General features: G+C 42.0%; 1 protein-coding gene across 1 annotated transcript; it reads right to left on the bottom strand.

Moving 5' to 3' along the window:
- Positions 1 to 775: 775 nt before the first annotated feature.
- On the bottom strand, positions 776 to 23,518 carry SLC26A5 (solute carrier family 26 member 5). Its single transcript, XM_009947381.2, has 18 exons — positions 23,339 to 23,518; positions 21,463 to 21,602; positions 18,134 to 18,244; positions 17,408 to 17,589; positions 16,710 to 16,874; positions 14,499 to 14,651; positions 13,230 to 13,312; positions 12,988 to 13,135; positions 11,312 to 11,425; positions 10,926 to 11,003; positions 9,382 to 9,477; positions 8,489 to 8,595; positions 7,231 to 7,300; positions 5,635 to 5,727; positions 4,582 to 4,704; positions 3,492 to 3,704; positions 3,171 to 3,225; positions 776 to 2,610 (listed from the first exon to the last, which is right to left on the bottom strand). Exons 1-18 carry the CDS (start codon positions 23,503 to 23,505, stop codon positions 2,468 to 2,470), a joined length of 2,241 nt encoding a protein of 746 aa, XP_009945683.1. The 5' UTR covers positions 23,506 to 23,518; the 3' UTR covers positions 776 to 2,467.
- Positions 23,519 to 24,319: the final 801 nt, after the last annotated feature.

Genomic DNA, 24,319 nt, shown 5'->3' with positions numbered 1-24,319 from the left:
TTTGGATCTTACCAGGTACCCTGAATTCTCATCAGTACTCTTGCAAAAAAGCCGGGGCGGAGCGGGGCAGGGGGGGAGTAACATTGTTCTGATCATGAAGAGGTACCAAACCGGCCTTCGGCTGTGCAGTGACATTGGCTGCGGTGGGGCTCCAGCAGCGAGTGGGCAGCGGCACCGTAGACAAACTAGAGAGGGGCAAGAGACGAGCCCTGTTACAAGTTCAAAGGAGGTGGCTGTGTTTAATGGAGCACTGAGAAGCCTCAGGTAGGATGTAAAGTTCTAGACTGCGGTCTGTTAATCGGTGTAGGACAGAGGAAGCCCATTTACTGTTCAGGAGCTGCCCTGGGCGGGCGAGCAGGAAGCAGAGCCTCAGCTGGTGGCAGCAAAGCACAGGAACAGACCGGTCCGAAGCTGCTGGATTTTAGTTTGTGGCTGAGTTACCAGCAACACTGGCAGCACGCAGGAGTGGGTGGCGGAGTGCTGGTGCCGCGCAGGCTGGGGTCTAGGGCTTCCCTGGGCAAAGGTTTGCAGTCCCCAGGAAGTGCAGCTGGTGCTGCCAGGATGGGAAAGGCAGCGTTAATGGCATCAGTGTGAGGCCTGGCATGGAGGGGGCTTCACGCAGGTGGGGGAGCAGGGGCTGAGGGGCAGGGAGGAGCTGCATGGAGGTGGTAACCCCTCCCAGCCCGTCCCTTAGCGACAGACACTGGCCCCCGGGACCTTGGCTCATCCCCCCCCCACACCCCCTCACCAAGACAAAGTGGAAAGTTTTGACAAGTCACGATCATCACTTTATTTTAGAAGCTGACAGGGTTTTGATGCGAACTGAAGAGACTAGATAGTTAAAAACAGAAGCTGCAACAAGCTGAAAGTAGAAAAATAGATTGTATGTCGATACAAAGGCTTGTTACACTAGTTAATGTTATAAAATGTACCAAAAGTTGTTTAAATAAACACACACAGTGTCTTAACATGTGTTCAAATCATCCTTAGACCTCCAGCTAAGCAGTGATTTCTGAGGCAGAAAGCTTCCTTTTCCTATTGGCAGGGGCGTCTGAGGAAATAAAACATCTTCCCTGACTGCCCCCTGTTCCTGGGAAACGTGGTTGACCTGAAGCAAGCCCTAATCGCAGCAGAGCCTGAAGCACAAGGGAAGCATTAAGTTCCACGTTCAGAAGAGAGGCAGGCGGTGGAATTCCCTTAGGCACAGGACCTTTGGTTGGAGGGTGCTAAATGAAACGTCACTGATGCTCGCTGGGCTGCCCCTGTGCTGGCCAAGTCACCTGCAGGGAAACACGTTTAGGTCCCTCCCTCTGCTCAGGCTCATAGTGAGCGTTGTTCGGGAAATACAGGCGTGGAAGAGCTCTTTCCTTTGCTTGGATCACAGCGCCATGTTTCCTGTTTAGCAGGTGACGTTAAGCAGCACCGCAGCAGCCGGGTTGTGAAGACAACAGACACCCCCCGCCCCGTTTCCCTTAAAAAACCCGAACACGTAACAGTTTTGGGTTCTGGTGAAATCCATTTCTCAAAGCACTTAAGAGCGGAGGCAGAAGCAGCGCTGCAGGTAGGAAGGCAGCTCAGGCAACAGAAAAGTACTTCTCTTTTTTTGGACCGCTGAGACTTTAGACCTTGTCTAGGTTTTTATTCCATCTTAGGAGATTGCTTATAGGGCATCAGTTCTTAATTTAATTTTAATTGGCTTCACTCCTGCCTTAAAGCAGTTTTGCCTTCAAACATTGAAGCTAAAATTAGTTTAGCTTCAAATCAACTGTATTCTTTTCTAGAAAGCACAATGAGGTTTTGGCAGTGAAAGTACCTTATTGATAATGTAATAATTAAACAATGAGTTTCGAATTTGAAGTTCACTCAGCGTGAAAACGTTCAGGCAAGGAAGAGTTGAGTATAGCTGAGACAGGTTAGATGTCTTAAAAAAAATAACTGTACCGTCCAGGCTTAAAAAGAGTAGCAGCTAAATGCCACCAGGGTGAATTCATTAATCCATCTGGCAGATTACTATAATTTATATGAATCCGTTGTATGCAGATGTTGACATCAGGCTTTAAAAGTCATCTAAGAAACTTCTTTAAAGACACTGGTACAGTGCATTGCAATTGCAGAACAGTTATTTCCTGCAAGATCCCACCTCGTAGTGAGTTAAAGTGCCCATTTTCTCAACAGGAACAGGAATGTCACCTTGTCTGTCAGACTCTGATTGTAGCAAAATACACTCAATTTTCTTGTCTTGCATAATTCTGTGCTTGCGGGTTGCTGGAAGGCTATACCCTGACTGAAGGAAAAAATTTAAGAGCATGAAGGCTTCCAATTCCTTATCCACTCTTCCTACAGAGAATAAGCACCACCCTATACCCGTAGATACAAATAGCCTCAGGCTCTCTTTAAAGTGTGCAAATTAAATATTCAGTCTCTCCATCAGCATAGATCTGGCTTCCATTCTGCTCGATGCCACGCTTCAGAGGTCAAATCCAGCCTGTGAAGCAGACCCGGCTTTCACTCGGCAAGCAAGGACGGCATCGTGAACACTGTGAAACAGCAACTCTCTCGTTACAGTGTTGTCAAAAAAATTCAGTCTTGTCAGCTCATTCATCACAGGGCCTGCCAAGGGAAAACCAAACACGGCATCAGCGCATAAACTCGAGTTCCACGAGGTGAGACAACGGTATCTCAGGAAGGAGACGGCAACTTGTTCTCTTACTCGTTACTACTCAAAACATTCACAAGAGCCAGGGGGACCGCGTGCTACTGCTGCTCCAAGCGGGCGATTCCCTTACCCAGACACACTCAGAGGCCTATCCTTGGCAGAAGATGCTACAGTTCCAAACATCAGAAGCGTGGAACAACGCAAGCTTTTCTCCTCATTACAACAATTTCAGGATACAAAGTTCGGTGCTGTGGCATTTACAGTTGGCCAGCTGGAACAAATGGGAGCAGGATCTAGTCCCCACAGAACCCATTACATCAGTGCTCCACTGTCACTGGCGTGAAGGCTCTAATGCCCACGGGCTTGCTTTTCCTCAAATCCAATGTTTATCCAATTTTATGTGAAGTAAGTGCTGATACTACTGAGGCACCTGGCAGCAGAAAATTCAGGGCCAGAAAGAGATAAAACACAGTCTCTCCCACAAAGCTCACAAACCCCCACAATCTCAACTCACCACTGCAGCTGGCAATACAGACATGGACACCAACTTCTTTGTATTCTTTTATAATCTGCAACAGAGCAAACCAGAAGTTAGACGCAGGTCTGGCCTCGTATACGTCGCTGCTCTGGAAGATGTGAGCTGATTACTGAGACAGCTGCAGTCCACATTCCCCAGCATTCCGCTAAAACTTACAGAGCTACAGAATTAAAATTGTGATTAGGCAAGACACTGGACTGTACCTGAGCTGGCATTTATGTCTCATGCTGGCAGGTGCCCTATTAGGTACCTCACAAGTTTTCTATGGATTTTTCTGGGGAAAAAAGCCCTACTCACCGATTTTAGTGTTTTTGCTCCAACTGAATCCACAAAGTTCACCGGGGTGAAATCTAGAATTAAAGAGTGGATGTTTGTTTCAGGCTCCACAAAGTGTTCATGCTCATCAGGAGACACGTCTTGTACGTTAGCATCTGCAGATGCAAACTTTCCATTTACAGGTAACTCATCATTTGCTATCTCATGTTTTACGCTCGCTTCCACGTCATTAGCCTGGGGGAGAAGATTAACAAAGGTTAATGACAGCCAATGCTTTTTCAGTGTCGATCCCCTTCTGCCCCATATTTATCTGCTCTTTCAGCCTTTAAGAGGTGTACAGCTCCCAGCCATCACAGACACTGCCTTTACAGGCACACATACTTCTGTACCCTGCATACATCAAGGTTTATTCTCCTGCGCTCAGCCTTTTGACAGTCACACGCCAACGGCTGAAACCTGTTACCTCGGCAGTGAATTACCCATTTCCTTCAGACACTGACACCTGTTCATGTGGTTTTCCTCCATTTCCTTGCCTTAGCCCTGCTGATCCTGTCAAGGCCTCCATACTCCAAAGAAGCAACAGTTGGGCATTTGGTTGGTTTCCCACGGCAAAACACACACACCAGCTCCTACCGCGGGGGTGAACTTGCACAGAAGCGCAGGCATGTTTCAGACAACCCTTCCCGATGTACCTGCCTCACTTAACCATGCCAGGATCAGCAGTGCAGGTGGCACCTTTTTGTTACAGGGGCTGATAATTTGAATTAATTTTATTATATCCTATTTCTGCATGATTATTCCAAGGGTGCGGGGAGGGGCAGAGGTCGGGTCCCTCCAGTTTCCGCCGACACCACTGCTCAGACAGTAGGACGGCGTGGAAAGGCTCTGCTCCGCTACGTGCGACCCGGATGTAATCAAGGATCGGCACAATTATCCAATCCAGCCATGAGCCCCTCTCTGACCCTGACGCTGTTCCCTCAGTGGCCTGCCCATGCTGCACTGCACTTGCCCCCTAAGTCTCCCTGCCGGAGCAGCACTCTGCATCTTGTGTAAACAGGAATGGTAACACCAGAAAGCAGCATCAGCTGATAACGCAGAGGTAAATATTTACCGAAGAATTCACTAGTTTCAGTACAGCTTTCTTTCTGAGTGCATTTGCCGCCTTTATTTCCCTGGCATGTCTCTTCTGGGCTTTTCTCCTTGCTGCTAATATGGCACAAGGGTCCACTCCAGTCTGTCATGAAAAGAAAGCACGGTCAGAGAAGATTCAGCTTGTGAGGATGACATTGCAGTATCAATTAGCACTGAATTAATCACTGTCACAAATTTAAAATATGAGCCTGCATTGTTCAGCTTCCCTCGGTGGGGGTGAGAACAGTGTAAAGTAAGAAGGAATCATCTTGGCAAGCACTGTGTTAACAAGATGAGGAAGAGATGCATCACATTCTTTTCTTGAAATTAGAGAGCGCCGTGTTTCAACCGAATGCTGATTCGAGTGCACAGAGCAAAGGGGAGAGAAGTGCATTTGGACATAAATCGCTAATACCTCTCGCTCCGTGAAGACAAGTACCACCTACCTGCTTTGTATAAGACTCGTCATGGGAGCTACAGAAAAATTTGTCAGAAGTTAGTAAGGGTGCAGTTGCCGCCGGGCCAGGCAGTTCTGCCCTTCGCTAGTTCTGTTATTGCCATTCCCACCCAGTCAAACACTGGTTAGACAGGAGGCCAGCCATACTTTGTATGCAGGTAATTTGTTGCTCATGAGAGGCACTAAATGCCCACAATATTCCATGGTCTTACACTCCACTAAAGTTTCCAAGAAGGAAGCTTTTACTCCCAGACATTTTGTTTTCAGTTCAGCAACTACTTCTTTCCTTCTAAAAAAAGAAGTGCGTTTCACCAGTTTGTGCTCTGCGACCACCAGACTCGCCGTTCACAAGCAGTTAGTATTAAGCTACACTTTGCCCATTTACTCCCTCCCACCACGTTGTCGCTCCCCAAGATGATCTGCATTGGGCTGGAGGGTCATCTTACTGATCACCAGGGGCCACAGGCTGAGAAACACTGTGCTAGGGCCTACACTAAAGGAGCTGAAAGATGAGCATGTTTCAGAAGCCAGCTTGAATTTTCAAGACATGGACATTAAAAAACTTGCTTTCCTCACCTTTTTCTTCAGTGCACTTGTGTAAGACTCACTATTGGCAAAATAAAGCGATGCATTAGCTTGAAATATTTTTATTCCAGGATATTCTTTAACCTAAGGAAAAGAACATTGGAGGTGCACAGTTAAGGACTGCCTGCGCTAGAAGAAAAGCACCTGTGTGATCACAAGACACATGGGCACGCAGCAGCCCAACGGCCAACCCTGACCGGCTATCAGCGTGTGTCAAATAAAGGCGGCTGGCACTGTCGTAAGCAAAGGCAATCAGAAGACCAGAACCTCCCCCTTTCCCGGTGCAATACTGCACACAATCAATGCCATGTACCATTTCTCCTTCTTTGGAACAATGAAACGTACAGCCATAAAAAGGAATTAAATATTTGCAGTTCTCTGATGTTGCTATCTGCAGCTGTTACTACCATAAGGAAACCATGCAGATCTAGGAATGCTTCCTTTTAGCCTCCCTTTCTGCAGGCACAATGACTTATTTCTCTCTTTCTCTCTCTTTTTCTTTCTTGTCTCCTCAGGTATCAAAAAAGAGCCTTTTAAATCTTTGGTTTTAAACAGGCCTAGCGATAGGCGTCAATATCACTTCTTTCTTCTACTTTAAATGAAGTCATCTCTAAACAGGCTGCCCTCTGACATTTTACATGCAAACGACCTGGCCAGCAGCAGAGATCCAGCCTGCCACATGCTGCCAACCCCGTCCTTACACGGGAGGAGGAAACGCTAACTGCATTCAGTACAACAAAAATGGAGTCTCCTCTTCTTTGCATACAGCTATAAACAGGCCCACAGACACTTTTGCTTTGTATCATATTCAAAGCAGAACTGCTGGTGAGAGAATGTTTTCAGATTACAGCCACATCTCTTCACAGAGGTTTTTACAGACTGGTTCCTTAGCAAAGGGGGGATGTAGCCTTTATAGCAGCATCTCCGAGAACATGGCAGAGAGCACAGAGAACTGTAGTTGCTCTTTGTGAATAAATACAGCATGTTTATATCCATTATATTGACAAAATGTATTGCCTTCACCAACTTTTGGTTGAACAAAATGGCGTTTATAAGCAGTTAAGTGCACGGCAAGCAATTGCGCCATTAATCATGTATATTTAATGAACAGGGGACGGGTGGAGAGGCAGTCATGTATATTTAATGAACAGGGGATGGGTGGAGAGGCAGGGAGATGCTGTTTTGAACAGTTTGTGCCATTCTGAAGAACACATCATTTCGGATCCCAGGTTCCACGGCCTTCACACAATACTGCCACACGAGTAAAGAAGGTGGCCTTGCACGCACTTGTGAGCACGGCAGGTTTAGCAGTGGTATTCCTCTAAACCTTCCCACTTTGTACAAGCTAGTACAACAGAACTGGGACAAAGGTTACTTTTGATCACTCCTGGTCAAATGTATATGCAGTACAAAAAGATAGCATTTTGAATACAAAATAGCTTTTACTACTAAAATCAAATTTATCTTCTTTCCCTCCAACACAGCTGATGCTAGGCAGGCAGCCCTGTACGTGCAGTACGGTAGGGCTATGCAGTTGTCTTTGCTCCGCTACATGAAACTCCTCAGTGCAGAACAACACACTCCTACCTCTTCGTACTCTGCCACATCACAGTAGATGTCAGTGTCAGGAATCTGACCAAGGATTCTGTATTGAGGGCTAGAGAGAAATGGAAGCAAATGTTTCAGTATTATCACTTACAAAGTGGAAAAGTAACTGTACAATATGGACTGAAACTTGTTTTAAATGGTCACCCTGCAGTGCCTGTCCACTAGAGGCTTATCTGCACGTGGTCAAACGCAGTGGGCAGGTTATGGCAGGAATGCAATACAGAGGCCATTTGGGGACTAGGCAAGTTTGCTTCTGCCAGTGCAAAACCAATTTATAAACTTATCACTGTAATGTTGGCATTTTCTGAAAAGCATGGGCCAAAACATACAAAGGTACAGGGCAAATTCTCTTTGGCATGAACTGGTGCAACTCCATTGACCACCTTGCAAATCTGGAAACTCATACTGGCAGAAAACACGCTGCAATTCCACAGAGCCACTCTGCTCTCAGGACAATGCCCGATGAATATTCCCAGCTCACAAGCAGTGTGACCGCAAAGTACATTACTGTTCTGTTTGCAGGAACGAAACTGTACGGGGATGGCAGAAAAATACTCTTATTTGTGCAAGTGGAAATCTCAGAATTTGGTTTCATTCCAACACAGATCAAAACCAAGACTTTTATGCATTTTCTACCTAGATGTCCCAGACTCAAACCTAGAAGCTTCATGTGACAGTCTTATCCACACATGCAAGAAATCATTTCGCTGTAGACCTGGAAAGCTCCACAGTAAAAGCTTTGTCACTTTGAATGGGGTGAGAGGAGGGGCGATTTGAAAAACCAGAAGGGCAGGCACAATTTTTTGATGAATTAGAACTTTCTTACAAAATACCTGAACATCCACCTAGTGATAACCTGACACAACTGCTGCTTGACTGTGACAATTAGTGTACATGAAAAGTAATCATTTACTGAAACTGGCATCAGGCAGATTTGAAGTTCTAAACTCTAGGCATTAAAAAAAGTAAATGGAGATTATAACCAATATAAGAAATCGAAAATCTTCTGTTTATTACGGAAATTGCAAGTTCATGCCCTCTAGAAATTTAGTTCTCAGAAAAATAAAATGTGAACCCTGGATCAGAGGCACAGGGCATGACCTATCTTATGAAGCAGATTCTATATTGCATGCAGTTGAAGACAGTGGAAAGGTCTTCTGCTTATTTGCACCCCTTAAGCAAACAAAACCACACAGATGATCAGCAAACACTCATTTTGATAAAGAAGAAATCTGACCTTTGTGTTCTGTAAATAATGGTTATCATTGCAAACGCTACTGCAGTAAGCAAACCATAGTCTAGTCCCAGGAAAAGAGAAGCCACAAAAGCTACCACCCAGATGGCCTAAAACAAAGAAAAGGTCTGAATTATTATGCATCCTTGTCTGTTAATAGCAAAAACAATAGCATAATTCAACCTCAAAACCTATGTATCACTTCTGTTCGGGGACAGGCTATAATGTAATCCATCATGACGGCAGACTGTAATTGCCTTAACCTTTCAGAAGGCCATAAAAGCTCAAGGCGCACTAATATAACATCTGACAAACTGTCACACATCAATTAATGCCTTAAGTGCTGTTCTCCAAGGAATCCTGTGTTACCATCAGACTCCAAATACCTTCGGGTTAAAAAAAAAAAAATAAAAATATAAGGCCTGCAAGCAGCTCTCACTTACTTCCATCAGTCAGTTAATCCAGGAGAAAAATGCCACCAAAATGTTCCCTCCAATACGTTCTTAGTTCTGGCCCACTCCAGCCAGGTTTTCGGTTTGTTTTAAAAGATGGCAAATACCTTCAAGTAGTTTTCTTTGTTACTCTTGTTTTTCAAATTCTCCCCAGACGTTCCCACAGCCTTCAGTGCAGTTCCTATAGCAACACTGCAAAAGCTTTCTTCTACTGCAACCGAACTACTTCTGACCTGAGTTAAAGGTGGTTGTACAACAAAAACATTCTTGCCTGCAATAGATCACTCTCCTAGGGTACTTACAGCTCTACGTCTTAAGGTCAGTGCAATGCAACACCAACTCGTAACTCCTTGGTAAGTTTCTACCTTGTTTTAGGGGTTAGGAACAAGAGGAGCAACAAATTTAATACAGTAAAATATAAGCACCGAGCTGTGCATTACTCACCAGCTCAATCTTACTGGTTCTCCAGAAGTGCACGACATCTCCAAACTGTTTAAACATTCCTTTCAGGTTCACCATGACAATTGCAGCTAGCACTGTCTAAGAACATTACACAAACGCAATTTTCAGAAGCAAAATAAACCCAATGTCAAATAAGAACTTCAAAGTATCACAAATAACTGCACTTCTGTGCTTTGTACAACTGACACAAGTCTACATTTTTAAATGTTCCATTTAAAAACCACAACTTTTCAAGTAGTTCAGTGGAGCTACTGCGGCTGCAGAAATGGCAAGCCAGAGTCCACACAGTTTGATTTATTCTTTCCTAGCAAGAAAAAAAAAAAAAAAAAAAAAAAAAAAAATCACATATTCCTGAGCTCCACGTTGCTGCAACTGCAGTGCCTGCAGCAGCTAGACTATAATCTCAAATTCAAGTTTCTCTACAATATACCGTAACAGTCAGAGGTATAACCCAAGGTATGTCTCCTATAAAAAGGATCAGGAATTGCATATCATCCTATGCATGTTATCAGAAACAAACATTTTTTTTAAAAAAGTCAGAATCTATTTACTCACATAAATATATTTTTATACATATAAGTAGAAGTGCAGCAAAACCAACTCACTATGCTGAGCCATCACCCAGTCCCAACCATTTTCTAGTTGAGCTATTACTTTCTTTTAACTTTTTAACCTATTCCTAGAACTCCTATGATGCAATCAAATGCGGCCAGCAGGAGTAGGGAGGTGATCGTGCCCCTGTACTCAGCACTGGTGAGGCCGCACCTCGAATACCGTGTGCAGTTTTGGGCCCCTCACTGCAAGAAGGACATTGAGGTGCTGGAGCGCGTCCAGAGAAGGGCAACGAAGCTGGTGAAGGGTCTGGAGAACAGGTCTTGTGAGGAGCAGCTGAGGGAACTGGGGTTGTTTAGTCTGGAGGAGCCTGAGGGGAGACCTTATCGCTCTCTGCAACTACCTGAAAGGAGGTTGTAGTGAGGTGGGTGTTGGTCTCTTCTCCTGAGTAACAAGTGATAGGACAAGGGGAAATGGCCTCAAGTTGTGCCAAGGGAGGTTTAGATTGGATATTAGGAAAAATATCTTTACTGAAAGGGTTGTCAAGCATTGGAACAGGCTGCCCAGGGAGGTGGTGGAGCCACCATCCCTGGAGGTGTTTAAAAGACGTGTAGATGTGGTGTTTAGTGACATGGTTTAGGGGTGGACTTGGCAGTGCTAGGTTAATGGTTGGACTGGATGATCTTAAAGGTCTTTTCCAACCTGAATGTTTCTAAAGGGGAATTGTTTGAAGGTATAATTTTTATGTTCTAAACACAGAGTCCAGAATGTCCAATATTAAAAAAAAGCACACTGAATCCTTCAAAATATTATTTTAGTCTGATTTACAGAAGAAATGCATACAAAAGTTAAAGGTTTCTGCATAAAGTCCTAACTGTGTTATTTACTAATCATCCCACAATCTCTATTTTAGGCAGTACTCACTGGCCTCTATTGACTGACAACGCAATGCCTAACAGGCAAAACTCCCTTACCTGTGGAAGTGGTTCAAAGAGGTATCCAATAGCCACAATTACCAACAGAACCATAATTGAAGAGAGAGCACCTGCAATCTGAACAAAAGAAGCCAGAAATTATTTGTAAGTGCCCCCAAAGGGCAGTATAACTGATTAGCTATCCCCTCTCATGCTTTCCACATAGCTCGTTTTACAAGTGACTTTTGATCCCTCCCACTGAGTTCACCCATTTTGTCTGCCATGCAGCTTTCTATCCCAGCCCAATCTGGATTTGAAACATGGGAGACTCCAGTTCTTCCTTCCAGCCCAGACAGAGAAAGCTGGCAATCTTGTGAAGCTTCAGACCTTAGCTTTGGAGCTCCAAAAAGCAAACTTTGTTTGGCTCAAAATTTGGGTTTACATACCTGAGTTTTCCCACCGGTGCTTTCCTGAACAAGACTTCGAGACATTGAGCAAGTGACTGAAAAGCTTTGGAAAAATGACCCCGCGAAGTTGCATATTCCCAGGGCAATAAGTTCCTGTGTTAAACAACAGAGCAAAACAAAAGGCAGTTATACCTACCAACTGTACAAAGCTGGCGCTATCCATACATATTAATAGCCATGTCTTATTTACAGTGCTTTCTAGCAACCTTATGGTAGAGAATAAGCAACCTTATCGTAGCTTATATTTGTGGTTCTCACACATGCGTAGGTCAATCCATGTTAAATCATCTGTTACATAAAGTACCTGATGAAGTTCTGGAAACATTTCCCATCCTTAAATGTTACAGTAATGAGTCAGAGCGAAAACTAAAATCAATGACAGCATTGCTTGTTTTAAGGATTTCTTCAGCTTGGGGTTAGCTTGAATTTTAACCCTGAAAACACATGGGAAAGGGTTTCTCATACAAACACTGTTCTTTGCTTCTCACCCTAAACTATCTGTTTAGTACTATTAAAACCAAGAGCAGCCTTGGCTGTGTTTCCATGAGTGGTAGGTAATCCATTGCTGTACATGCAAAAACCAGTATGTGTCCATGCTTCATCAGGAAGATCCCACATAAGTGGGAGTGAGATCAGAGCTCCATCTACCTCAGTACTGTGTTTCTGGTGCCTAAGAAAGTATTTGATTGTCATGAGGCCTCCCCAGATTACTCTGCATCCCGCTATTTGTAATGGAGGTGATTTGAGTTATGTTTTCAATAGCTCTCAATGAGTTTTTCTCTTTGCGTTTGTACAACCCTTTTTTGATTAATTCAAACACTCTCTGCATGCACTGCATCCTGTGACAAGGAGCTCTATAGTTAAACACCCAGGTGAAGTAGCATCTGGCACCTCTTGAGGAAAAGATCTAGATGTTTCACTCAGGTCAGTGATGATAACTTTAACTAATGTAAGTAGAGCTGATTCCATTCATGCAGCTACAGAGTTGTCCTCTTCTCTCTTTGCGTAACAGAGAACAACGACATGACGGATGAGATTCATCTGACCAGATGTAAAACTCTGTAGGCAAAAGTCATTTAAACTCCATTTACTCTCAGAGGAAGACAGCCACTTTGAGAAGGGGGAACAGGTGATCTGCGCCGTGCCAGATGCTTGCTCTAGGAAATGCTTTATAGCATATGAACTCTCTTGACACGATGTCTCCCTTGACACCACTATGGTATCAACCAATAATCCAGTTGTAATAGTGATGCTAAATTGCACAGGAAGGACAGAGTAGGTGAGGATGACATATCATTTTTGGTTTTTATCACATGGGAACTCCATGCTTAGCTCTATTAAAGAAAGCAGAGATGAAGTAGCTGCCCATCAGGCCAGTACACTAAGTAATGGCTGTCCCAACAACTAATATTCATGTGTACATCCAAGTCTAACAGAAGCAAGTTTCCCAAAATGAAGCTACAAGTGAAACTGGTTATTGAAACACAGCCGGAAGAAGAACTTAAAATAATTCCTAAATGTGTGGACTGTCAAAACCCTGATGTGATTCCACTATGAAAGAAAAATTCATTTATGTCCAATATCCCAGTCTACTTTAACAATGTAACAAAGGTGATGGCTGAGAATTTTCAACAAAGTAACCTCAATATTTTTACCTGATTCCCATCAGTGGTGTAACCATGTTTAAGGGCAAAGATCTTGGCCATTGACACAGCCATTGAAAATCCAACTATTGCTATTGCGATTGCATCCACAAATATTGCTGGGATGAGCTGAATCTCAGGAACTGCTGGTGCACGTAACCTTGGAGATGAAATAAATATTTACAAATTACTATAATAAAAGCTACATGCCATACAGAAAACGTATAGTTGGAATAAGAATATATCAACCCTACCCTTGAGGAATATTCCCAACAATATCCACTTTGTATGACTCATTCAGATTCATTCCAGCTGAAACTCCTGTGCCAATAATTACCTAAAAAACCACAAACACATTCGTAAACATCAGCTAGAAAGAGATAAAGCCACCTGAAGTTGGCTGATTATGAATAATACACACAAGGGATGACATTTATTTGTCAATCAGTTTTCTAAGAGTTATTGGGGTAAAGACACGGATAAAAAGGAGGAATTATCATGGTTTTACCTCTATCAGTTCAACCCCCACTGATTTTATAAAGTTTTCTTGGAAACGGTTAAATGGAGCATGCTATGGTATGATCTGAATCACTTGAATTCCCTTTGCTTGAGCCAAACTCAGGCAGAAATTGGGCGATTAAACGCAAGGACAAGCCAAGGATGTCTGCACTGCCATATTTTCACGCGCATAACCTGTGAACAGAGCTGGCGCAGCAGCAGTGAAAGGAACAGGTGTAAGATCGCTTTGCTATTGCCTTACTATCAAACAATGCCCTCTCACACCACCTTGTTCATCTCTCAACAGCATCCCTTTTCTTTGTTCCTTCTAGCTAAATTGTACCCATACCTTCAGTTATTCCCTTTCTTGGCTCTGATTTTGTGCAGGTTGTTCATTATTGTTAGTTATCCAAGAACTCATTTTTAAATCCAACCACTTTTAAAGCTGAAAGGTTATCTGAGATGTGGGCTCTGTGTGTATCAACATAGTCTGCTTTATCCATGTATTTTAGTGTGGTTATCAGACTCAGAAACAGAGAAAGGAAGGTTAAGTAGTAAGTTCCACTGGTTACTGCTGCTCTTTCAACCACTGCATGTTAAAAAGCAGGCAAACCCTGTAGAACCTCTGAAACAGGCATCTGTAAGCACCTTCCTTCATGAGGCGGTTCTGAGCTCTTGGACTCCAAGTGGGAAATGCCACTCAAAGGCATGCCTCGCAGAGAATCATTCAGGTGCCAAAACTCCAGGAGAGAGTGGGGTTTACAACAGATTTCTACCTACCTACTGCCATAGGATGGATGTTTAACTGGGTTTTCAATTCTTCTTTGAGACTTTACACCTAAAACTTGGTCACATCAGTCCCTAACCTTATGAGTAGCCAAATCTTCAACTGGATCGAGCCTCAAACGAATTATGTTTGACAGAAGTTACTCTAAAGCTCAGTAAGACTTGCTAGAAGATGAGATAGTTTCTACAGCTTTAGAATAGCTATATAATTTAGCTATGGAACTTCACAACTGGCTTACCACAATGATCTCCATAGGAATAGGAACTGGGAGCTTCTTCTTAAACCGGAGGTTGATTTCCTTGCCAATCAACAACAGAACAATGCACGTTAATCCAACAATCAACGCAGCGATATTGGTTGTTGTTATTTTTGAAAGCACAGCAGCTATGCTCTGTAAGACAACAGAAGTATCATAATTATGCCTAAGAAAATACAGTCTTCATGGATATTTTCCACAAAACAGAAAATTATACACTGCTGTTCGGCTGTGTTTTTATTCTGCATTTATAACCACAGTGAATCAGTGCCTCACCAAAATCTCCATTGCTCCCGCAAAACATGGAAGTTCAGAGTATCTCAGTGAGGGAGATGCCCTTGCAATCATTTACCATATCAGCCTTCCTCAAGCGGAGCAAAAAAACTATCATGGGGGAAAAAAGTCTAAACTAAACCACATCTCTTATCCTCAACACATATTTCATATTGGCAGCTACCTGAAAGCAATAAATGCAAACTCCTTCTAATACCTTCAAATATTTTTTGGCAAGTCACATCTACTTAGAGCTGCATAAACCATTCTAAAACGATAAAGCTGCTGATAACTGTTGAGGTTACCACAGCAATATGATTAAATAACAGTGATCTTGCAACACTGCCGAACTGACTATTATTCCAAATATCTTGTAGCTGAAAAGACTATTAAAAGGGTATTAGGAAAGAAAGCTTGCTGGAACACACGAGTTGCTAGAAGGTAAATGATTCTGCTACCAACTACTTCTTCAACTGCATTTAAAAAAATAAAAATGAATAAATGATCTCTGGAGAGGTCTTTGAAAGAAGATGTACATACCATTCTTCAGACAGCAGGAAAATTACAGCAACTATCAGGATATTATACATTCAAGATGTACTATCAGGACGTCTTGAATGTATACCTCCCCTCCTGTTTGTTTGGCAATTAGTACGTCTGGTTTCCAGATTAGTGAACTAAACAGCAAATTTGGGAATTAATCATCAGTGCAGCCTTGTTTCCAACAGGTTTGTTACATCTGCACGAATATACCAGAAAGATTCCCACTAAGTATTTTCTATAGCCTTCGTGTAGTCAAAATCCTGAAGCTTTGTTATCACTGAGCCATCAATCTGCAAAAAAGCTTGGGTTTTCACAGATATCTGACATCTTCCCTATTGTTCCACTCAGGGGTTCTTGTCTGAAAAATCAGAGCATTGATTTTGTGGTAACAACTTGGAGCCTCCTGGACTGGCAGACGAATCAGATTCAGAAGCATTTTGACTCTGCTTGTTCATAACAGCAAGAACATTAATGCTCATACAAACTTAAAAGCTTCGGTTGTGATTTCAATTAGAAATGTTCCTTTAAATAAATAATCTGTGGCATGGGATCCATTACATTTTTTTCAAAGCACAACTATAAATTTTAAATTCAAGTGAACAAGAGCTTTTGGTTTTACTTAACTCATACTGACCAAATCATAGCTTTACAGTGCATGGTTTCTCTCTTGTCCTCTCGCATCACTGTGTGTTAGACAGAAGGCAAATGGAAAGTTAGGCTATGAGCTATGTCAAATACTAGATTCCTACATGCCCTGAACAATCAGTTTTAATGCCTAGGGTCTTTGATAAATAGCAATGTTTCACTGAGTGGTTTTATTTCAAACTAGTTCTTCCCACTACTCTAAAGAACAGGTACATTTCTGATGACACAGCACTTTGCATCCAACCACATTACAAAACAGGAACCACATTACAAACAGAAAATGAAGAATACTCCCATCAGGAATTCTGTGTGAAATTAAAGAAATACAGATTGGGCAAGGTTCAGAGAATAACGTTTCCTAGCTTTGCAAAACACGTCTGGTCCACAGTGAAGCATTTTAGTAGCACATTTTCCCACGATGTACAAGAGACTTGCTTCAATGACCATCTTCTGTGGATACTACAAAACTACATTTAGCAGAATCCTAAAATCTGCCCATCTCACACTGTTGCTGATACATCAAGTCACACTCAAGCTGCACTTCAAGATGTTCATATATTGCTTTAGCACTCATTTGACACTAACACACTGTTAGAGACCTCATACCTGGTTTTGAATACTGAAGCATTATTCTACTTAGTGCCAAAATAATAATTAAAAAAATAGGAAAAGGATTAAGTACTAGACCGGGACAATGCAGAATCTGCATGTTTAGTACATGTAGTTACTCACATATACAACTGAGAGGGGTCCACTGTATCGGTTAGTCTTAATGCCAAGGAGATACTTTAATTGAGAGGTAAAGACATGAACGGCAGCAGCAGTAGTAAATCCTCGCACCAGAGGCTCTGTTAGATAGATGGCTACAAATCCAAATCGAAGGAGACCTAAACACAACTAACAAAGAAGAGAAACATTAACCATGTGACTCCCACTGTAGCCTGAACATCAACGTTATATAGCAGACAGGCCACAGGACACCCCTTCTTATCTTGATGCCCAGGCCAGACCAGGAAAACCTGAACTTGGCCTTTCTAAAGCCACAGTTCAGTAAGCAGCCAGCAATGCACCGAATCTTCCATGCCACTGGCAGGTGCGGTGCGGGATATGGGTAAGCACATGTGTTTGTATGCATTTATGGACAGATTAGAGAACATCAGGTTGAGTTCTTCTGATGGGATAGGGAAAAATAAAAGGGGGGAGGTCCCATTTTTCCCAGTCAAGCCAACATGCCAGACAAAGACTTGCCTCCAACGTATCCTTCCCCACTTCTGTTACGTGGCTGCCACGAAGCAGCATGTATTCTACACAGCGCAGCGCTGAAGCACAGGTCTACTGACAGGGGATCTGCCATGACCCAGCACCCCTTGCAACTGCAAGTCTAGCAGCAGCACCTAAACTTGCCTTTACAGCAAACTGCAAGCACATACCTGGATAATTCCTGAAAGAAAGGCGAGCGTCACAGCTACCTGTACCCTCTTGGTATCCCTAGCATGGTAATATTCAAGCCAATCTGTAACATTAGTAGAATTATAGTCTACAGAAATCATTTCATCAGGCACTTGTCTCACAGCAACACCACCAACCATCATACTAATCACAGCAAAGGTGCCTGAAATAAGAGGGAGAGGAAAAGAATTGGTTAAAAACCTGGTTACTTTTTTTTTTTTAGGAGTATTTTTTATTAAGAGATATGTAGAATTAAACTTAATAGAGTTTTCTACCTAAATATTGTAATTTTTAGTCCCCAAATCTGCTCCAGGACTCAGCACCATTACAGCTAGTTAGATGGTGAACATACACCTCTATGGTAAGTAAATACCATCATTTTTTCTGTCTCAGTTTCTATTATGTAAATTAATGATTCATCCTGGCCGCACAGACAGCTGACTGCAGCAATGAAATTATAATTCAGGAGTTCACAGCACATATTTCTAAATGTGATCCAAAAGCTGCTCTTCTATTTCTTCCTAAGTAGGATGGATAAATTAACAGTAAAAAACACTGCTAATGTTTGACACATTCGTGTTTCTCCTATTCATTTAAATCTGAATTTCTGGAAAAAAACTACACTTTCTATTTCTCCAATTTTACTTTTTCCAACTTTACTAACCACATGCACAAACACAGACTTTCAGTTATCCATACAGATATACCTATTGATATGTGCTTGGAGGTTCCAAAAAAAGTATATAGAAAGACAGGATAAAATGAAGAATATAGGCCAAATACTGGGGGAACAGCTGCCAGCATAGCATAGGCTAAACCTAGAAAACAGACACAAATATGTATGTTAACCAAACAACAGAAAGAAACCATCTGAAGCAAAGAAAAGAATTAAGCCTAGTGAAACTGAACTCACCTAATAGGAAATATAGTGACATATCATAAGTTTAAAAAACAAGAAGTCTTGCAGAGAATGCTCTTTAATATGTATAATTAGGGCCTAGAAACTTGATGGTTTGAGTCAGGAAACCAGAAGTCTCTAATTACAGGCACTGCAGGTGTGCGTGTGCATGTTTTCATATACATCTGTGCACTCACTGTTCTTCCTTTGTGGCTGGAAGTACTTCAAACATGTTTTGTTGCTTTTGTTTTCATCTGTCAAAGAATGTAATTAGAAACACCCAAAACCCCATAACCAGTGGGACATTTTTGATTTTTCTTCTTCTTTTCTCATCAGACATGATCTTCATGGTAATCTATGATTGATTAAACACTTCCCTCCCCTTAGAACAAGCAGGATGACATAACAGTTTATGCTTCTGCAAAACGTGCTCCAAAACGTAAAATAAGCAGAGAATCGTTGCTTACAATCTGTAAGGCCATAGAGCTTATACAGTCTGGTATTATTCCCCCAAACGAAGTCCTTTCTGTTATTAAGCCCTGTCCCAGTAGAAGTGCAATCCACACATTCCTATTTGTAGGGGAGACTGGCAACCACAGCAATGGAGCTGTGGGGGAACAGCTCTAAGAGACACCCGGAAAGGACACCTTCCACAGTGATCCTCCTCTGCGTGACTAAGCATGTGCCTATCATGGGACCAGGCTCACAAGCAAACCCTGTGTGCCGCGTGACATGGCGCATAACTGTCCCAAGCAGTCCCAGCAAAATCAACAGTTCTGCACGGCTGGCGTTCATGAGAATTAGACACCAGAACTGAACAAATGGGCTTCAAGAAGAAACCACGGTATCCTGGCGTGGCTTGGTTCCCCACTTGACCTTTGCAAGTGCAGACTCGTGACACCTGAGGAAGCTGTGGGTTCGTACCACACTTGGGCAGACTGGTCCAAGTTAGGACTGAAAAGTCCAACAGTCCAGTGCAAATTACAAAAGGAAGCAATGGTTCACCCACCATGGACAGCCAGCGATACTCGAAAACATCTCTCCCTATTAATTTATTTTCAAATTGAGAGACAAATCATCATGTTACAATGAAAAAACAAAACCAGGAAGGGATCTTCTATGTCCTCCAAGCACTCTTGAGCAGTGTAATAGCTCTCATGGCCTTGCTCATGCCCGAAGCAATGTCTGAGTCCTAACCAGGAGTTCATATTCCTATCGGAACTAGACTGATTGATACCGTTCATTCTCTTGCAGCAATGAGCTTCTCATTAAGTAGTTCTGAAACTCTTCCCACATACATTCTCTGCCCCATGGGCTACCTTTCACACCAAGAGTATCAGCAGAACACCCTGTACTATAATAGCCTGGCCTTTAATATGGTGATGAATTTAATAGTACAAATGACTAGAACTGAAAACCAGCTGTTTCAAACCAAGAGGGTGGATCTACATGGAGTTCCTGATCTGAATACCCTTTTATTCATTTTCCTTTTCATTTATACTGGCATTTTTAAAGGCTATCAGTGCCAAGGAAATGAAGAGATATTGACATGACAGGAGTTCATGTCTTAAACACCCTGGTCATTGTAGTTCTGTCTGGCATGATTCCCAAGCTTCTTTGAACCCATGCTTGCTATAAATACATCCATTACAGAAAAATAAAAGCTCAACTTTTGTCTTTTTAGAAAGGAAAAGATCAGGAGGGAGCAGTTTAAGGACACGTCTGCAGTCACCAAAGGAAAGAATAATGTTTAGCTTAAAACAAAGTCACAAACTTAAGTATAAAGTTCACTGCTGACCACTTACATTTTAGTGTCCTTATCTGGTCATCATATAAACTGTGTTTCAGTATACAACTGGTAGTGTTTGTGTCTAGTATATGACAAATTTGCCTAACAGTTAACCACACTGCTTATCAGTTCAAGATAAGCTGTTGTTTATATTTGTGTAAGAAAAAATATCCTTAATTATAAAAAAATTGCATAAACCCAGGAAGCTACAGAAATAAAGTAGTGAACCACACAGACTAAGTTAGGATATTGCATTGCTTTAATAGGTTACCTCCTACTAAAATCTAGGCTTGTTGTATTTACAGATTAATTCTTCAGACCTGCCTCAACCTAAAGTGGAACGAGTGAATTAGAAATACGAAATAAGCCAAAACACAAATCAATTTTTATATGCTTAATTACATCACCTTTAGCATGAGGACTCCTCTGGACTGGGCTCTGCACAAATTCAACAATTCCCCCTACTCCAAGACCTCCTGGGGAAATCTACTGGTACTGTGGCATCTGTCATGAAGCTGCCATTCCCAAAGCAATGATAGCACCCCATAATGATACTGCTGTAAAAATGCTGTGACTTTCTAACCCCATAGCAGTTCTGAAACTGCTGATAGTAACGTGTCAGGCTGAACAAAAGATTCCACTGGTCCAGTCACCAAGAGCTGAACAGAACGGTGATCACCGGCTTTTTCTTCATCTTCCCCAGGGCCTGCTCCTGCTTCAGGGCCAGGCTCCATGTGGGGTGAAACTTCCAAGTACTTTAACAGAAATTCCACAGATTTGCAGTCTTGTTATAGAAGATACTTTTGATTTATTTCCACCATGTAAATCACTGCCCGCTACTACAGTTCCAGCTTAAACTGGTGACTTCCAGCCTTAAGAGAAATAGAAGGATCAGTTTCTGATTTCTTGCTAGTTCTTCTCTGGCTGAATTTAGTCTGGTTACTTTGCAACAGTTGCTCTCCTGAAACACTTTGTCTATATGTCTATTAGATACTGCTACCTTCTGCAGGAAATTTGCTACAACTTTCAGGATGATGAGATCAGAAAATAAGCGGGCGCGTTCAGCAAAGGTTTAGACACGCACTTAAACTGTGAACAGTTGTTCTGTCATCGAGAGCTGTTGGTATTGATCAGAAAGGTAAGCTTCTTTCAGAGTTTGCTGCATGTCACTGACTTGCAGTTTTAAGGGAAACATCATTATGGGCTGGTCTACAGAATGCTCTACTGATCTCCACACACACTTGAAATACATATCCTGTTCTCACAAGCACCTGTTCAGGAAGCCAAGCACTATCACAAAAGCACACACAGAAAAAGCAGAGAAGGTGATAAATCAGGGAGATACTCACCTTGAGGAAGCTGCATAACCCCAGTGCTTATACCTGAGATAATGTCTCCTAATAAGTACTCCTTCACTGGGTAACGGGGAAGCCATTTTAAAATTGGTATGAAACGATAAAGATGAGACTTGGCTTTCTTAGAAGAACAACTGAAAATACAAAGCAGAAAGAAAAAGTTAGACGCTAGCAGGGATGCAGAGGTCAAAAAAATGGTCTTTCCTCCCCGAGCAGTGAAACAGCTCCATTGAAGGCAGGCTCAGACCCCTAGTGACAGTAATTTCTGGACAAAGCTTAAGCACAGACTACGACTCCAGTAATTTAGTCCTTTATCACATATGTTGGTTGCTGTTCACAAACCTTATGGAACTGGAGAAGAGAATCACAGTCTTGTGAGGCTCGAGGTCAGCGGGAAGTGAAACTGTTCAAGTCCATGCACGATTGAGGAGTCACACAAGAGCACACGCACAAGACTATTCCTACTAACAACTGCCTGAGGATAACTTGCTTTCTGATAGCGGTTTTTGCTCAAAGTATTTTGCAATGCTTTTCCCTATTTTTATTTACTGTTTGCGTGCTTCATACTTTTTTCACGATAACATTTTATATATTTTTAAAAGCCCCTTATTATTTTAGTAATGCTTGTTACTATCACTGGTACCGATAGGCTAACTTTAAGGCCATTTGAGAACATAACCCTTCTTTACCCTGAAAGGAAAGGCACTGAAGCCAGCAACACTGACCCTTGTGTCTCTTAGCAGAGTTATTAACCTTTTGAAACCCTGACTCATGACAAATGAATAGAGCCAGGAAATAAATATCTCTATCCAGTACTGCCATGCATCATACTTTGATTGAACTGTGGCAAGAAAGTTTAACCTTGGGTAAGACCATACAAATGCATTTCTGTGTAGGGGAACTGCAAGAGGACTGCAGAGATTTCTTAACATTTCTGAATTCTCATGGGACTAAATTTCATAGTGAAGAAGCTTATTGCTACAAGTGAGAGAGGAACGACAGTCATCCACACTTCTCCATGTTTAAGCAGATTGAACCAAAAGAAGTCACAGCTCAGGAGGATTTTGATCCATACATTTTTTTATTGAGGACAGCTAAGTTTGAGGTGGAATTAGGTGCCATCGCCATTAAAAAAAAGTCATTCCATTAACCAAAACAAATGTCAAATCATGTAAACAGGAATATTTTACATTTTACAAGCAGTCAGGCAGAAATCATTTGTTGTCTTGCAGAACAAGGTTCTAACAAGAAATTAAATCAACTCTGCAAGTGAAGTGTGGATAAATGTAAAGCTAATGAGAACTTAACTAGAATAAGTTCCTCTTCACTACCGCCCGGTACCACAGCGCAAGAGTTGCACAGTTAAAGACATTTCCTGTCTAACCAGATGACACTTGGATTCCAAGGCAGTTAGTTAAAAGCTACAGAATGCCTCTATTAAGTCCTTATTAGACTAATAATTTAGATTTCTACACAGCTGTCATACATCTCCATTCTTCTGTGAAAAGATCATAAGAAGCACAAATTTGGCTGTAAGTATTTCCAGGCAAAAAGGACAGATACTCTTCTGGGTCTTAAGAATTCACGTCACATGATTTGACTAATATGTCACATTCCTATGCTGCATATTTTTCCTTTGCACTTTGATGAAGGTAATTCAACTAATTTATCCAACATTTTGTAATATAATTCTATATTAACATACAAAAACACATATACAACTTCATCACAGTCTTGCTGAACAATCAAAGGAGTAGCGGTGCTTTTATCTCTTAAGTTTCTTTGAAGAGATTCCCAGCTACGTGCATGAATCAATTAAGAATTAGAATACTTCTAACCAATAAAATAAAGATAAGACAAAAAGCCCTACCGACAAGAATGTGCAATCTTCTGCCTTAAAGTCTGAGGTGCTCTTTCTCGTCTGTGCAGCTGCCCTTGCAAGAGCTCTTGGTTATATATTGGTCTCTCCACACAATACCTCTGGGTTTGCTCAAGACATGCTTCACGTTCTTGAGCATGTTCCATAGCTGATCTCATGGAGCAGGAGCTAAGAAAGAACAGTTCCACAGTCTCCACTGGAAAACCTGGTTGCAGACAAAATAAGTTTGTTACCTTTTTAACCTCAGATTTGGCACTTCCTTTCAAAGACTGTACTTTGACAAGCTAGAGACAAGAACTGTGAATGTAGTTTAAAAGCATTAAACAGATAGTCTGTAATAGCAGTAAGTAAATAAACCACACGATCTTTACTATATGGAAGCCATTACCTTATGCTTCTCTTTGGTAAAGAAAGCTTTTGCATTAATTACTCTGCAAATGATTGCAGAAACAAAATTGGAAGGTTATATTCATGCTTATCTGGATTTTCCCTCCACAGTTTTCAAAGGAAATATCAGCATCGAAGGGAGACTACTTAATTGCTGAGCTTTTTCCTGCTTACTCACAAACTGTCACATCCACCTCCAAAAGACAGAACTCCAACTTTAACACTGAGAAAGCCACTTTCTTCCAGATAGCCAGTTGCTTCCTGCATCCATCCACTTGCTTTCTCCTCCATTTCAGAGGCTTCTTTTCCCAGACAGCATCTCAAGGACGCACAATTCACTACTGTCACAAAGTTATTCTTTCAATGGATGTGCCACCTACTGCTATTCTTGGTCCTGCGCCCCCTAAACCAGGAGTCAGGAGATGTACACAATTTTAAAACTAGCCAGAAGGTTTGTAAACATCCATTTGTCTGTCTGGTTCAGTGCCATAAACATCTTAATATGTTTAGGAGATACTCTGTTAATTCCTTTGCCCCATGTTGGCTGCTTCTAGAAATACAGGGCAAGAAATATAACTCCAAATT

The sequence above is a fragment of the Leptosomus discolor genome, chromosome 1 (assembly GCF_034619465.1).
Source record: "Leptosomus discolor isolate bLepDis1 chromosome 1, bLepDis1.hap2, whole genome shotgun sequence".
Lineage (NCBI taxonomy): Eukaryota > Metazoa > Chordata > Aves > Leptosomiformes > Leptosomidae > Leptosomus > Leptosomus discolor.
This window is presented reverse-complemented; position numbering and strand designations above follow the sequence as displayed.

What these genes read in the sequence shown, in the direction of transcription:
- SLC26A5 (XM_009947381.2), bottom strand. Translation starts at nt 23,505, where the DNA reads ATGAGATCAGCTATGGAACATGCTCAAGAACGTGAAGCATGTCTTGAG. An exon ending in ATTATTTACAGAACACAAAG is followed by an intron (nt 7,301 to 8,488) that starts GTCAGATTTCTT and finishes ATTTCTCTCTAG; the next exon opens with CCCTCAATACAGAATCCTTG. An exon ending in ATGTGGCAGAGTACGAAGAG is followed by an intron (nt 5,728 to 7,230) that starts GTAGGAGTGTGT and finishes TCTTTTCCTTAG; the next exon opens with GTTAAAGAATATCCTGGAAT.